General features: G+C 46.6%; 1 protein-coding gene across 2 annotated transcripts in view; it reads left to right on the top strand.

The window, feature by feature from the left end:
- CS (citrate synthase) overlaps nt 1-15993 on the top strand; it is a 29097-nt gene that overhangs the window by 811 nt on the left and 12293 nt on the right. Inside the window, exons 1-6 of one of the 2 annotated variants that reach the window (XM_021718326.1) lie at nt 7277-7293; nt 11204-11254; nt 12564-12671; nt 13687-13752; nt 14079-14210; nt 14816-15004. In XM_021718326.1, coding sequence (XP_021574001.1) covers nt 12669-12671; nt 13687-13752; nt 14079-14210; nt 14816-15004 — 390 coding nt within the window. In that variant the 5' untranslated portion in view covers nt 7277-7293; nt 11204-11254; nt 12564-12668. Of the gene's footprint in view, nt 1-7276; nt 7294-11203; nt 11255-12563; nt 12672-13686; nt 13753-14078; nt 14211-14815; nt 15005-15993 lie in introns of those variants that run through there. The other variant, XM_021718324.1, reaches the window with a different exon arrangement.

The raw sequence follows: 15993 nt of genomic DNA on the forward strand, positions 1-15993 counted from the left end.
TCCAACTCAAAAAAAAAAAAAAGAAAGAAACAAATATTTATTTAATTCAGCTATGCACAAGCACTGTTCTAGATGCTTTTATGCAAAAATTTAGTTGACTTGCTATTCTGAAATTGGCTTTTAAAAAAAAAAAAAGTTTTGTGGGTTTTTTGTTTGTTTGTTTGTTTTGTTTGTTTGTTTTTTGGAGTCTCACTCTGTTACCTAGACTGGAGTGCAGTGGCATGCTCAAGGCCACCGCAGCCTCAACATGATGGGTTCGGGGGATCTTTCTGCCTCACCCTTCCAATAGCTGGAACCACAGGCACACACCATCATGCCTGGCTAATTTTTTGATTTATTGTGTAGAGGCAGTTTCACCAAGTTGCCCAGGCTGGTCTCGAACTCCTGGACTCAGGCTTTCCTCTTGCCTTGGCCTCCTAAAATGCTGGGATTACATGCATGAGCAACTGCACTAGGCTTTTTTTTGTTTTTTGTTGAATCGGAGTCTCATTCTCACTCAGGCTGGAGTGAGGTGGCACACTGCTCTCATGGACACCACAGCTTCCACCTGCTGGGCTCAGGTGATCCTTCCGCCTCAGCTTTCCAAGTCGCTGGACTACAGGCATGTACCATCATGCCCAGTTGATTGATTTATTTGTAGAAATGAGGTCTTGCTAAGTTGCCCAGGCAGGTCTCAAACCCGTGGGCTCAGGCAATCCTCTCTCCAAAGTGCTGATATTATAGGTGTTAGCCACCATGCCTGGCCTTTCTTTTTCTTTTTCTGTTTTCTTTTATTTATTTATTTATTTTTTGAGTTGGAGTCTCACTCTGTCACCCAGACTGGAGTGCAGTGGCCGCTTCCGGCCACCGCAGCCTCAACCTGCTGGGCTCCGACAATCCTTCCGCCTCAGCCTTCCAAGTAGCCGGAATTACAGGCATGTGCTACCACACCCAGCTGATTTTTTGGTTTATTGTAGAGATGAGGTCTCGCTGCCCAGGCAGATCTCGAACTCGCAGGCTCAGGCAATCCACTCACCTCAGCCTCCCAAAGGCGCAGGATTACAGGCTGAGCCACCAAGCCCGACTTCTTTTTCTTTTCTTTAAATTTTTATTCATTTATTTATGTATTTGTGTTGGAGTCTCATTCTGTCACCTAGGCTGGAGTGCAGTAACACACTCACGGCCACCGCAGCCTCGACCTGCCGGGCTCAGGCGAACCTTCTGCCTCAGCCTTCCAAAGTGCTGGGATTGCGAGAGCCATCCCGCCAGGCCTTGAGTACCTTTATACATGCCCTTATTTATTGGAGTCTTAGAATCAGACTCTGAGTTAAGTTTAAGTGGGATTTTGTTTTTGTTTTTGTTTTGTTTTGTTTTTGAGCTGGAGTCCCACTCTGTGCCCAGTGTCCAGGCTGGAGGGCAGTGGCACGTTCACAGCCTCCACAGCCTTGACCTGCTGGGCTCAAGCGGTCCTTGTACCTCAGCCTTCCAAGTAGCTGGAACTACAGGCATGCGCTGCCACACCCGGCTAATTTTTGATTTATTGTTGAGATGAGGTCTCACCAAGTTGCCCAGGCTGGTCTTAAACGCCTGGGCTCAGGCAGTCTCTCACCTCAGCCTCCCAAAGTGCTGGAATTATTATAGGCATGAGCCACCGTGCCTGCCAAATGTTATCTTAAATGTGGAAATGGAGGCTGGGCACAGTGGCTCAAGGTGAGAGGATTGCCTGAGCCCAGGGGTTGGAGACCAGCCTGGGCAACTTGGTGAGACCTTGTCTCTACAATAAATTTTAAAATTAGCTGGGCATGGTAGCACATTTGTAAGTTCCAGCTACTTGGAAGGCTAGGGCAGAAGGATTGTCTGAACCCAGCAGGTTGAGGCTGTGGTGGCCAAGAGTATGCTACTGTATTCCAGCCTTGATGACAGAGTGAGACTCCAACTCAGAAAAAAAAAGCGGGGGGATGGAAGAAGGAAACAGTTAATTGTTTAGCTTTGGTTATCAGTTATTTGGTAATGGAGCTGGGGCTAGAACCCAGATTTTCTTTCTTAATTCCAAATAAGTGCTCCGAATTCTATATCATTAAAGTTATTCTAACTTGACTTTTTCCTACTCTGCCCTTTTGGGCAGTCTTTTATTTTTTTTTTTTTGAGTCATAGTCTCATTCCTTCCATCTTAGCCTGCCAAGTAGCTGGAACGACAGGTGTGTGCTACTACACCCGGCTAATTTTTTTATTTATTTTAGAGACGAGGTCTCACCAAGTTGCCCAGGCTGGCCTCAAACCCCTGAGCTCAGGCAATCCTCTCTCCTCCATCTCCCAAAGTGCTGGGATTACAGGGTTGAGCCACCAAACTGGACTGAGCAGTCTTATCAATGAATTGCTGCCTTTAAAATCACCCTGACTTTGTTTTTCCAAACTTCAGGATTAGCAGTAAACATGACTGAACCTTATACTGAAGGGTGCTAGAAAGTGACTGTATAGCCAGGTGCGGTGGTTTAAGCCTGTAATCCTAGCACTTTGGGAGGCTGAGGCGAGAGGATTGCCTGAGCCCCGGGGTTCGAGACCAGCCTGGGCAACTTGGTGAGACCTTGTCTCTACAATAAATCAAAAAATTAGCCGGGTGTAGTAGCACACGCCTGTAGTTTCAGCTACTTGGAAAGCTGAGGTAGAAGGATCGCCTGAGCAGATCGAGGCTACGGTGGCCATGAGTGGGCCACTGCACTCTAGCCTGGGCGACAGTGAGACTCCAACTCAAAAGGAGAAAAAAGAAAGTGGCGATATTTCTATTTTGCATATTTATTATATAATAAATACACAGTACTTGCTATGTGTCAGATACAGTCTTAACTGCTTTGTAACTATTGACGTAATCCTCTATCAATCTTTTGAGGAAGGTATTATTACTGTCTTTGTTCTATAGATAAGAAAACTGAGGCATAGAAGGGTTGAATGAGCTGGATTCAGTGGCTCAGCCTGTAATCCCGCACTTTGGGAGGCTGAGGTGAGTGGATTGCCTGAGCCCACGGATTTGAGACCCACCTGGGCAACTTGGTGAGACCTCATCTCTACAATAGAGTCAAAAATTAGCTGGGTGTGGTAGCGCACAACTGTCGTTCCAGCTACTTGGAAGGCTGAGGCGGAAGGATCGCCGGAGCCCAGCAGGTCGAGGCTGCGGTGGCTGGGAGCGGCCACTGCACACCAGTCTGGGTGACAGAGTGAGACTCCAACTCAAAAAAAACAAAAAACAAAACTAGCCGGGCGTGGTAGTGCGCGCCTGTAGTTCCAACTATTTGGAAGGCTGAGGCGGAAGGATCGCCGGAGCCCAGCAGGTCGAGGCTGCAGTGGCCGGGAGCAGCCACTGCACTCCAGTCTGGGTGAGAGTGAGACTCCAACTCAAAAAATAAAAATAAAAAAAAGAAAGGTTGAATGACTTGAAAGGTCACACAGCCGGTAAATAGCAGAGAAATGTAGTAGATACAGTATACTAACTATTCTAAGGCTGCAAGCTTCAAACTAGTGTTGCTGTGCTGATTGTAGATCTGGCAGTGAAGTGCTGCTGATGGAGATTAGGGACATCTAAGGTCAACTCTTTATGTTACTCCTGAGGCTTCTGATGAAATGGCAAAGAATTGCTCTGCAAAGGAAATTCAGACTTTGCTGAGGGAGGAAGTGAGGTGAACACTGAGTTCTAGTTTCCTCTTCCCTAACTCATCTTCCCTTCCTCTTTCTCTCTTTTTCCCTGTCTCTTTTACCTGTTGCATTTTTGTGTGTTTTCAGGCTGGAGTACACTGACTGTTCACAGTTGGGATACTGGCACGTTGCAGACTTGAACTCCCACCTCAGCCTCCAGAGTAGCTGGGATTGTAGGCACACTTCACCACACTTGGTTTATTCCTAATCATTTCTTCATTTTATTTGATTGTCTGAGTTGGTATCTTACTCTGTCGCCCAGGCTGGAGTGCAGTGGTGCGATCACAGCTCACCACAACCTCAAACTTCTAGGCTCCAGTTGTCCTCCTGCCTCAGCCTCCCAAGTAGTTGGGACTGTAGGCATGTACCACCATGCCCAGCTAATTTTTCTTTTTTTTTTTTTTGGAGTTGGAGTTTCCTTCTGTCGCCAAGGCTGGAGTGCCGTGGCATGCTCACAGCCACCCCAGCATTGACCAGCTGGGCACAGGCAATCCCGCCTCAGCCTTCCAAGTAACTGTAACTACAGGCGCATGCTACCATGCCTGACTTATTTATTGATTTATTGTAGAGATAAGGTCTCACCAAGTTGCCCAGGCTGGTTCAAACCCTTGAGCTCAGGTAATCCTCTCGCCTCGGCCTCCCAAAGTGCTGGGATTATAGACTTGAGCCACCATGCCCAGCCAATTTTTTAAATTTATTGTAGAGATAAGGTCTCACTATTTTACCCAGGCTGATCTTGAACTCCTGGGCTCAAGCAATCCTTCCACCTTGGCATAGCCTATCTTTCTTTCTTCCTTCTTTCCTTCCTTCTTTCCTTCCTTCTCCCCTCCCCTGCCCTCCCCTCCCTTCCTCACTCTGCCCCGCCCCGCCCCGTTGGAGTGTTACTCTGTCGCCCAGGCTGGAGAGCACAATCATGGCTCACCACAGCATCTACCTAATTTTTTTCTTTTTTTTTTCTTTTTTTTTTTTGGCGTTGGAGTCTCACTCTGTCGTCCATGCTAGAGTGTAGTGGCAGGCTCACAGCCACCGCAGCCTCAACCTGCTGGGCTCTGGCAATCCTTCTGCCTTAGCCTTCCAAGTAGGTGGCACTACAGGTGCATGCCACCATGCCAGGCTCACTTTTTGATTTATTATAGAGATGTCATCTCGCTAAGTTGCCCAGGCCTGTCTTGTACCCCTGAGCTCAGGCAGTCCTCTCGCCTCTGCCTCCCAAAGTGCTGAGATTACAGGCTTGAGTCCTGCGCCTCATCATGCCTAATCTTTTTGCCTTAGCCTCTCAAGTAACTGATACTACAGGTGCATAACACTATGCTTAGCTAATTTTTTTTATTTTTGCAGAGGCGAGGTCTTGCTATTTTGTCCAGACTGATCTCAAACTCCTGCAGTCTTCCTGCCTAAGCCTCCTAAAGTGCTGGGACTGCCCTATTTCTTAAAGTAATATTGATATAAACAGATTTCAGAGATGGCTGTTACTAAGCAGCAGTTGTGACCAATTGATTCCTTTTAAATGATGTTGCATCCTTACAACCTTATTAGGTGACCTTTTTAGTTGTTTCTTTTGGTAGTTTGTTTGTTTATTATTATTAAATAAAGTAAAGGAAAGGGCACTCATGTATTAATTTTTTTTTTTTTGAATTGGAGTCTTACCCCATTGCGCAGGCTAGAGTGCAGTGTCATTTATGGATTCTAGCACTACTCTGTCAAGTGGAAAACTTTGTTTTATTTTATATTCATATTGGGGAAAGAAAGACTTCCAGCCTGAGGAGATTTAATTTCCGCCTTAAGATTTGGGCTCTCATCTTTTTTTTTTTTTGAGTTGGAGTCTCAGGCTGGAGTGCAGTGGCAATGCTCATGGCCACTGCAGCCTTAATCTACTGGGCTCAGGCAGTCCTTCCGCCTTAGACTTCCAGGTAGCTGGAGCTACGAGTATGTGCCATCACGCCCGGCTAATTTTTTGGTTTATTGTAGACACGAGGTCTCACCAAGTTGCCTAGGCTGATCTCAAACCCCTAAGCTCAGGCAATCCTCTGGCATTGGCCTCCCAAAGTGCTGGGATTATAGGCTTGAGCCACTGCACCCGGCCAACTGTTCTTAAATTCTTTCTCTTGCCAGTGAAGTAACTAGCCATTATAGAAACTTAATGGACTGGGCTCGGTGGCTCAGCCTGTAATCCCGTGCCTTTGGGAGGCTGAGGTGAGTGGATTGCCTGAGCCCGCGGGTTCGAGACCCGCCTGGGCAGCGAGACCTCATCTCTACAATAAATCAAAAATCAGCCGGGCGTCGTAGCGCATGCCTGTAATTCCGGCTACTCAGAAGGCTGAGGCGGAAGGATCGCCGGAGCCCAGCAGGTCAAGGCTGCGGTGGCCGGGAGCAGCCACTGCACTCCAGCCTGGGTGACAGAGTGAGACTCCAACTCAAAAAAAAAAACACATGACAGCCACCCACAATTAAAAGGTCTGCTGCTGGCCGGGCACGGTGGCTCACACCTATAATCCCAGCACTTTGGTGGCCGAGGTGAGAGGATTGCCTGAGCCCACGAGTTCGGGACTAGCCTGGGCAACTTGGCAAGACCTCATCTCTACAATAAATAAAAAATTAGGTGGACATGGTGGCATGTGCCTGTAGTTCCAGCTACTTGGAAGACTGAGGTGGAAGGATCACCGGAGCCCAGCAGGTCGATGCTGCAGTGGCTGTCCAGCCTGGGTGACAGAGTGAGAATCCTATTCAGAAAAATAGAAAATAATAAAAGGTCTGCTGCTGGGCTAAGGTGGTCTCTGGGAGATGGGTCCTTTATAATAGGGGATCATTGGGACCCTGGAACATAGAGTAGTTTGAACTTATTGTCATGTTTTCCTTTGCCTACTTTTTGATATCTAGTAATAAAAACCAAAGTTATATCTTAAGTGCTGGGTTCAGCTTTCTCTTTGATCCATGTAGGGTAAAAGGGCTGTGATGGGCTGTTTGTGCAGCCCAACTCTTGCCCAAATGGTCCTCAGTGAGGTAGAGAGACACTTTAGGAAGTTAAGAAAAAGACAGGCTTGGTTAACAAATTGAGGTGTCTCCCTTTGCTTTAGGGACATGTTTGCATTCTCAGAATTTAGCTTTGGATTGATTCTTTTAAAAACAGCCTTTTGCCGGGCTCGGTGGCTCAGCCTGTAATCCCGCGCCTTTGGGAGGCTGAGGTGAATGGATTGCCTGAGCCTGCGGCGCGGTTCAAGACCCGCCTGGGCAGCGAGACCTCATCTCTACAATAAATCAAAAAATCAGCCGGGCGTGTTAGCGCATGCCTGTAATTCCAGCTACTCGGAAGGCTGAGGAGGAAGGATCGCCGGAGCCCAGCAGGTTGAGGCTGCGGTGGCCGGAAGTGGCCACTGCACTCCAGTCTGGGGCCAGAGTGAGACTCCAACTCAAAAAAAACAAAAACAACAACAATAAAAAACAGCCTTTTGCCAGGCTCGGTGACTCAGCCTGTAATCCCACGCCTTTGGGAGGCTGAAGTGAGTGGATTGCCTGAGCCGGCGGGTTCGAGACCCGCCTGGGCAGCAAGACCTCATCTCTCCAATAAATCAAAAAATCAGCTGGGCGTGGTAGCACACGCCTGTAGTTCCAGCTACTTGGAAGACCGAGGTGGAAGGATCGCCGGAGCCCAGCAGGTCAAGGCTGCGGTGGCTGGGAGTGGCCACTGCACTCCAGTCTGGGCGACAGAGTGAGACTCCAACTCAAAAAAATAAAAAATAAAATAAAATAAAATAAAATAAAAATAGCCTTTTCTGGACCAAGTGCTGTGGCTGATGCCTATAATCCCAACATGTTGGGAGGCTGAGGCAGGTGAATCACTTGAGGTCAGGAGTTCAAGACCAGCCTAGACAACATAACAAGACGTTGTCTGTACAAAAATTCAAAAATTAGCTGGGCAAGATAGTACAGCCTGTAGTCCCAGCTACTAAGGAGGCAGGAGGATTGCCTGAGCCCAGGAGGTTGAGGCTATACGTGTTGAGCTGTGATCTTGCCATCACACTCCAACGTGGGTGACAGAGACTCTGACTCAAAAACAAAATGACAACAACAAAAAATAGCCTTTACGGAAGGTCTCTTATCTTTTCGGCTCAACAGAAATAGGGGCCCTAAATTCTTTTTTTTTTTTTTTTTGAGTTGGAGTCTCACTCTGTCGCCCAGGCTAGAGTGCACTGGTATGCTCACGGCCACCACAGCCTCGACCAGCTGGACTCAGGCAGTCCTTTTACCCCAGCCTTCCAAATAGCTGGAACTACAGGTGTGCATCACCACACCTGGCTGATTTTTTGACTGATTGTAGAAACAAGGTCTCCCCATGTTGCTCAGGCTGGTCTCGAACCCCTGGGCTCAGGCAATCCGCTCTACTCTGCCTCCCAAAGTGCTGGGATTATAGGTGTGAACCACTGTAGCCATCAAGGGGCACTGAATTCTAAAAAGCCTCTAGCCCTACAGAACTTTTGTCCTACACATGTAACTTTTTGTAATTTATATAGCACCACCTGTTCAAATAGTTTTCTGCACAGCCAGACAGCAGCACAGTAGTAACTAGAAAAGGTGTCTCTGGCCTATTGACAAAAGGAGGAAGAATGTAGACTTGTTCCAAGATTAGTTTATGTGTTTGTGCCATCTTTTTAGTTGGAAAGTACTTTCATATCCACTGTAATTTAATTATCAAACAATCCTGTGAGGTATGTGGTGGATATTAGTGCCATTTTATAGAGCAGGAAACTGAGGCTTACTTGACTATCTCATTTTATTTTCAAAATACTCTAGTACAGAAAAGTCAATTTCCTTGTCTAAAGCTTTATTCCTTAAGGTTAGTAGTATGATTGGTCTGCTGGGCCCAGTGGCTTACGCCTGTAATCCTAGTAGGTTGGGAGGCAGAGGTGAGAGGATTGCCTGAGCCCAGGGGTTCGAGACCAACCTGGGGAACTTGGCAAGACCTGGTCCCTACAATAAATAAATAAAAATTAGCCAAGCGTGGTAGTACACGCTTGTAGTTCTAGCTACAGGATCGCCTGAGCCCAGCAGGTCAAGGCTGCAATGCCCAGGAGCATGCTACTATACTCTAGACTGGGCGACAGAGTGAGACTCCTACTCAAAAAAAAAAAAAAAAAAGTAATAATAATTGGTCATCTTATTTCAAAGGTGGTGTTGAAGCCAGGCACAGTGGCTTGTGTCTGTAATCCCAACACTTTAGGAGGTGGGGGCGGAGGCAAGAAGATTGCATGAGCCCAGGGGTTCGAGCCCAGCCTGGGCAATATGGTGAGACCACGTCTCTACAATAAATTAAAAAATTAGCCGGGCTCGGTGGCTCAGCCTGTAATCCCACGCCTTTGGGAGACTGAGGTAAGTGGATTGCCTGAGCCCGCGGTTCAAGACTCGCCTGGGCAGCGAGACCTCATCTCTACAATAAATAAAAAAATCAGCCGGGCGTGGTAGCGCATGCCTGTAATTCCGGCTACTTGGAAGGCTGAGGCGGAAGGATCGCCGGAGCCCAGCAGGTCGAGGCTGCGGTGGCCGGGAGCGGCCACTGCACTCTGGTCTAGGCGACAGAGTGAGACTCCAACTCAAAAAAAAAAAAACCAAAATTAGTTGGGCATGGTTACTCACGCCTGTAGTTCCAGCTACTTGGAAGGCTAAGGCAGAAGGATTGCCTGAGCCCAGCAGGTGGAGGCTGTGGTAGCTCTGGTGAGTGTGCTACTGCTCTCCAGCCTGGGCAACAGAGTGAGACTCTGACTCAAAAAAAAAATTGGCCAGACTCAGTGGCTCAGCCTGTAATCCCAGTGTTTTGGGAGGCCGAGGTGAGTGGATTGCCTGAGCCCAGGGATTCGAGGCCAGCCTGGGCAACATGGCGAGACCTTGTCTATACAAAAAAAAAAAAAAATAGCCAGACGTGGTGGCGCACGCCTGTAGTTCCAGCTACTTGAAAGGCTGAGGGGATAGCCAGGCGTGGTAGCACACCCCTGTGGTTCCAGCTACTTGGAAGGCTGAGGCAGAAGGATCACCGGAGCCCAGCAGGTCGAGGCTGCGGTGGCCAGGAGCATGCCACTACACTCCAGTCTGGGCGACAGAGTGAGACTCCAACTCAAAAAAAAAAAAAACAAAGTTGGTGTTGAACTTCTATTGGAACTCTGCAATCTTCTCATAGAAAGTTCTTTGGAAAAAACCACTACCTCATACCACATAGAAAAAAACTAACTATACTGTCTATTTCATTTATTTATTTATTTATTTATGTTTGTATTTGAGATACAGTCTCACCTCTGTTGCCACTGCAGCCTTGACTTGCTGGGCTCAGGCAGTCTTCAGCCTCAGCCTTCTTTCCAAGTAGCTGAAACTATAGGCATGCACGACCACACCTGGCTAAGTTTTTAATTTATTGTAGAAGTGAGGTCTTGCCATGTTGCCAGGCTGGTCTCAAACCCCTGGACTCAGACAATCCTCTCGCCTCCACCTCCCAAAGTGCTGGGTCACAGGTATGAGCCACTGCACCCGGTGATTTCTGTAGTGAGGGATAGCTTTCTTGAGTTTCAGACCCATCTTTCTGGCTGATATTCTTTCAGAATCTATCAGTAAAAATTCTTTTCGTGGCCAGGCTCGGTGGCTCAGCCTGTAATCCCAGCACTTTGGGAGGCCGGGACAAGTGGATTGCCCAAGCCCGCGAGTTCAAGACCCACCCAGGCAACTTGGCGAGACTTTATCTCTACAATAAATCAAAAACTAGCTGGCCGTGGTAACACGCATCTATAGTTCTGGCTACTTGGAAGGCTGAGGCGGAAGGATTGCCGGGTCACAGCAGGTTGAGGCTACGGTGGCTGGGAGCGTGCCACTGCACTCTAGTCTGGGCAACAGAGTGAGACTCCTACTAAAAAAAAACACAATTATTTTTGTATAGGCAATAAACACTCACTTTTTGTTTATCTGAAAATGTGTTTATTCCTTTTTATTAAGTCTTTACCCCCATACATAACTCTAGCTTAATAATTATTTTCCCTTGGCACTCTTTTAGAAAGCTTTTCAGTTTCTAGTTTCCATTACTGCTGTTGAGTACTCTTCTGTCAGTTGTAGATAGTCTGTTTTCTCTGTGCTTTTTCCAGGAGGGTTAGAAGTACTATTGTGAAAGGCTGCCCTCTGCCTGTGGGCTCTCCTAGACTGGAAAGGTTGAAGTGCTGCCAAAAGACCAGGTGCAGGAGCGTTCTTACCAGCGGTGTTAAAAGTAATTGGTCAGTTTCCTCATTTATTTTCCTTGGGGCCACTCAGAAATATTGACAATTAGGTCTGGATGGGAAAGAGACTCTTCGGGGAATACTAGTGAAGCCATGGATGCAAGAAGCAGAGTTACACCTGCTGCTCTCCAGACTGGTAACTCCTCCCAAGCTGTTAAGGGCCTTTTACATACAGCTTTCTTGTGTTGAACTGTCCTAAGAGGCTAAGGTGAAGAGAGAGAGGTTGAGTCACTATTATTGTAAAGGAGGAGGGAGCAACTATTACATAAGGTTTTCATTTTTTTTCTTTGCAGAATGCATCCTGTCTTGTTCTTGCTGCCCGGCATGCCAGTGCTTCTTCCACGGTGAGGTTTGGAAAAGACTGAGAATCGTTGGGCAACCTGACCTCGGGACAGAGGGTTTGGTGATCACATGGCTTCTTATAACTGTCCTGCGTATTTTCTGGAAGTGTTCATTATTGTTGTCATTGCTACTATTATTACTATAGTACTTTTTTTTTTTGAGTTGGAATCCAGACTGGAGTGCAGTTGCATGCTCACAGCCACCACAACCTCGACTTGCTGGGCTCAAATGATCCTTATGCCACAGCCTTCCAAGTAGCTGGAACTACAGGCACACGCCACCACACCCAGCTATTTTTTTATTTATTGTAGAGACGAGGTCTCGCCAAGTTGCCCAAGCTGGTCTCGAGCCCCTGGGCTCAGGCAATCCTCTCATCTCCTCCTCCCAACTGGCCTAATATTTTAGATCATGTTAAACATAAAATTTATCATTTTAATCTTTTTGTTTTTTTATTTTTTTGAGTTAGGGTCTCACTCAGTTAGCCAGGTGTGTAGTGGCACGATCCTGTCTCACTGCAGCCTTGACCTGGGCTCGGGTAATCCTTCCACCTCAGCCTCCCAAGACAGGCACATGCTGCCACCCCTGGCTAATTTTTTTGTTTTTTTGTAGAGATATGGTCTCACTCTGTTGCCTGGGCTGCTCTCGAACTTCTGAGCTCAAATAGTCCTCCTGCTTCAGCCTCCCAGAGTGCTAGGATTACAGACATCAGCCACCGTGTCCAACCTTTAATCATTTTAAAATATATTGTTCAAGCCGGGCTTGGTGGCTCAGCCTGTAATCCTGCGCCTTTGGGAGGCTGAGGTGAGTGGATTGCCTGAGCCTGCAGGTTCGAGACCCGCCTGGGCAGCAAGACCTCATCTCTATAATAAATCAAAAAAAGTCAGCTGGGTGTGGTAGTGCATGCCTGTAATTCCAGCTACTCGGAAGGCTGAGGCAGCAGGATCACCAGAGCCCAGCAGGTCGAGGCTGCGGTGGCCGAGAGCGGCCACTGCACTCCAATCTGGGCGACTGAGTGAGACTCCAACTAAAAAAAAAAAAAAAAAAAAATATATATATATATATATATATATATATATTGTTCAGTAGCAATAAGCACATTCACATTATTGTGCTGTCATCATCACCATACATCTCCAGAACTTTTTTATCTTCCAAAACTGAAGCCCATTAACCAATATTCTGTTACCCTCTATTCAAAGCAACTGACCAGTTTCCTAGTGGATCATGAAAGCCAAATCCCAAAAAGCAAACTCTTCATACACATACTTTGCCGGAAATCTAATAAATTTTTGACCCTATTTCTGTTTTTAGAATTTGAAAGACATATTGGCGGGCCTAATCCCTAAGGAGCAGGCCAGAATTAAGACCTTCAGGCAGCAACATGGCAAGACAGTGGTTGGCCAGATCACTGTGGACATGGTAAGAATTGTAGGGTCTTGACTGGGGAAAGTGGCTCTGTACTTCAAAAAAATACCATTCTCTTCACTGACTATTCAAAAACGTTCTGTCTCATACAAGGAAATGTGGACAACCTACCTAATAGTGTTAGTAGAGATTAGGTTTATTTTTCAGCAGTCTTTTTTTTTCTTAGAGTCTTTACCCAGGCTGGAGTAAGGTGGCATACTCGGGCCACTGCAATTTGCTGAGCTCAGACAATCCTTCTGCCTCAGCTTTCCAAGTAGCTAGAACCACAAGCACGGTACCACTCCCAGCTAAGTTTCACCAAGTTGCCCGGACTGGTCTTGAGCCCCTGGACTCAGGTGGTCCTCTTGCCTCTGCCTCCCAAAGCACTGGGATTACAGGCATGGGCCACCACACCTGGTCCTTTTCTGCAATTTAATAATTGAGCCTAACCTAATTCACGTGTAGTAAGGATGGATGAAGTTTCTACTCCTATTCCCAACCCCTCAACTTTTGAGACCATGACTGACTGGCTTTGAGTTGATGCTGTACCAGCGATCAATTAAACCACAGCCCTAATAGGCCCTTTAGAACAACTTTAGGATGGCTTTCCCCAGCCTTAAGATTTTGAGCAGCTCTGATGAAGTTTCACAGTGGTTTTAGCCCTTGGTTTCCATAACCTTCCTCTGTAGTAGATCTCATTCTGTTTAACGTTGGTTGGTGGGAATTGGGGAGTGTGGGTGGGTTAGGAGTGGGCAGGAGAAAAAGATGACATACAGTAAGAAAGGGAAATTAACAAGCAGAAACATTAAAGAAAGTGACTTCTTAACTATAAAATTTCATTAGTATTAGCAGTTTTCCTTGCAAAGTTCAGATCTTTAGTAAATCAACTCTTCAGACATCTTCCCCCAAGTGAAATCTTGTAAGTCAGAGAATAAATTTCCTCTCCCAGATCCTATGAATCTGTAAGTTATACCCTGAATCATTCTGACTACTGGTCACGACCTCTTTTTTTTTTAATCATCTTTTTTAGATGTATGGTGGCATGAGAGGCATGAAGGGATTGGTATATGAAACATCAGTTCTTGATCCTGATGAGGTAAGACATCTTCATGTCAGTCACTAATAATCAATAATGGCTGTGCAAACCATGGACTACACCAGTAAGGGTAAGCAGCACAAAATGAAGCATCTACCTCCATATTTTGGAAGGTAGAGCATAGGTATGTACGGAATGACTGAAAAATAAGTTTACCTTTTTAATATGTCAACAAGCAAAAATTCAAGTACAAAAGCAGAATAAGGTGCTCAAAGATTTAAGTTTTAAAAATTCTAACTTGTTACGTGGTCTGATGAGTTCAACCAATAGTTCTGTGACTTCCAGGCTAATAAACTTAGTTGTATTTCTCACTCTTCTTTTTCAAGGGCATCCGTTTTCGAGGCTTTAGTATTCCTGAATGCCAGAAACTGCTACCCAAGGCTAAAGGTGGGGAAGAACCCCTGCCTGAGGGCTTATTTTGGCTGCTGGTAACAGGACAGATCCCAACAGACGAGCAGGTAAAGCAGAAAGACATTCATTCACTCTTCTCATTCCCCTTCCTCGTTGCCTTTTTCTGAAGGCAGACAATCCTGATCCGGTTGTGGGTGGGTGGTAGTTTATAGAGATGCATAGTGAGGGAAAGGAATTAGTTTTGCTGTATACATGGATTGGGTTGAACTGTCTTAGGTTTTCTTCCTCTTTTTTTTAACCTGTATAGCACGTTGCTGTGCTGAGGGTTTTCTTTACTTAAATGTCACTGTTGGCTGGGCTCAGTGGCTCAGCCTGTAATCCCATGCTTTGGGAGGCCAAGATGAGTGGATTGCCTGAGCCTGCGGGTTCGAGATCCGCCTGGACAACTTGGTGAGACCTCATCTCTACAATAAGTGAAAAATTAGCCGGGTGTGGTAGCGCACACCTGTAGTTCCAGCTACTTGGAAGGCTGAGGTGTGGAAGGTTTGCCGGAGCCCAGCAGGTCAAGGCTGCGGTGGCCGGGAGCGGCCACTGCACTCCAGTCTGGGCGACAGAGTGAGACTCCAACTAAAAAAAAAAAAAAAGTCACTGTCCTTTTATTTTTCTCCTTCCTTTTCCATGCTAGTGTTCTGAGCAGTGTCTTCTTTTCCAGGTATCTTGGCTCTCAAAAGAGTGGGCAAAGAGGGCAGCTCTGCCTTCCCATGTAGTCACCATGCTGGACAACTTTCCCACCAATCTACACCCCATGTCTCAATTCAGTGCAGCCATTACAGCCCTCAACAGTGAAAGTAACTTTGCCAGAGCATATGCAGAGGGCATCAACCGAACCAAGTACTGGGAGGTAGGAAATTTGGATGGGGATTCAAAATACTTGAATGTGAAAGGAAGAAAAGGAATATAGGATATTTAGAAAAATTACTTATCTGAGTTATGGCCAGAAACTTTACTTAACACATTTTCATTGTAGTCTTGTTTTGTGCTGGTGGTTGGGATTATAAAGATAAATAGAGCGTGGTTTATATCACCAGGGTTATTGGTTTGGTTACGGTGACATGTATAAACAAAACTGTTTTGATACTGTAATCTTGTTATATTATTAGCTGGGCACAGTGGCTCATGTCTGTAATCGCAGCGCTTTGGGAGGCAGAGGCAAGAGGATTGCCTGAGCCCACGGGTTCAAGACCAGCCTGGGCAACGTGGCAAGACCTAGTCTCTATGATAAAAATTTAAAAATTGACCGGGCGTGGTGACTCAACCCTGTAATCCCAACACTTTTGGAGGCCAAGGCGAGAGGATTGCCTGAGCTCAAGGGTTCGAGACCAGCCTGAGCAACTTGGTGAGACCTCATCTCTACAATAAATCAAAAAATAAGCCGGGCTTGGTAGTGCATGCCTGTAGTTCCAGCTATTTGGAAGACTGAGGCGGAAGGATTGCCTCAGCCCAGCACGTTGAGGCTGTGATGGCCATGAGCATGCCACTGCACTCCAGCATGGGCAACAGAGTGAGACTCCAACTCAAAAAAAGAAAAAGAAAAAGAAAAATCAAAAAATGTGCTGTACATGGTGGTGTGTACCTGTGGTTCCAGCTACTTGGAACTGGCTGAGGCAGAAGGATCGCTTGAGCCCAGCAGGTTGAGGCTGCAGTGATCATGAGCATGCCCAGTACACTCCAGCCTGGGTGACAGAATGACACTCTGACTCAAAAAAAAATCTTGCTGTATTAGGTGTGTGTGTACACAGGGCTCTTGAAACATTGAAAAGGATGCGACTTGCCGGGCTTGGTGGCTCAGCCTGTAATCCTGCGCCTTTGGGAGGCTGAGATGAGTGGATT

The sequence above is a fragment of the Carlito syrichta genome, unplaced genomic scaffold (genome assembly GCF_000164805.1).
Source record: "Carlito syrichta isolate Samal-C Ts95f unplaced genomic scaffold, Tarsius_syrichta-2.0.1 Scaffold111560, whole genome shotgun sequence".
NCBI lineage: Eukaryota > Metazoa > Chordata > Mammalia > Primates > Tarsiidae > Carlito > Carlito syrichta.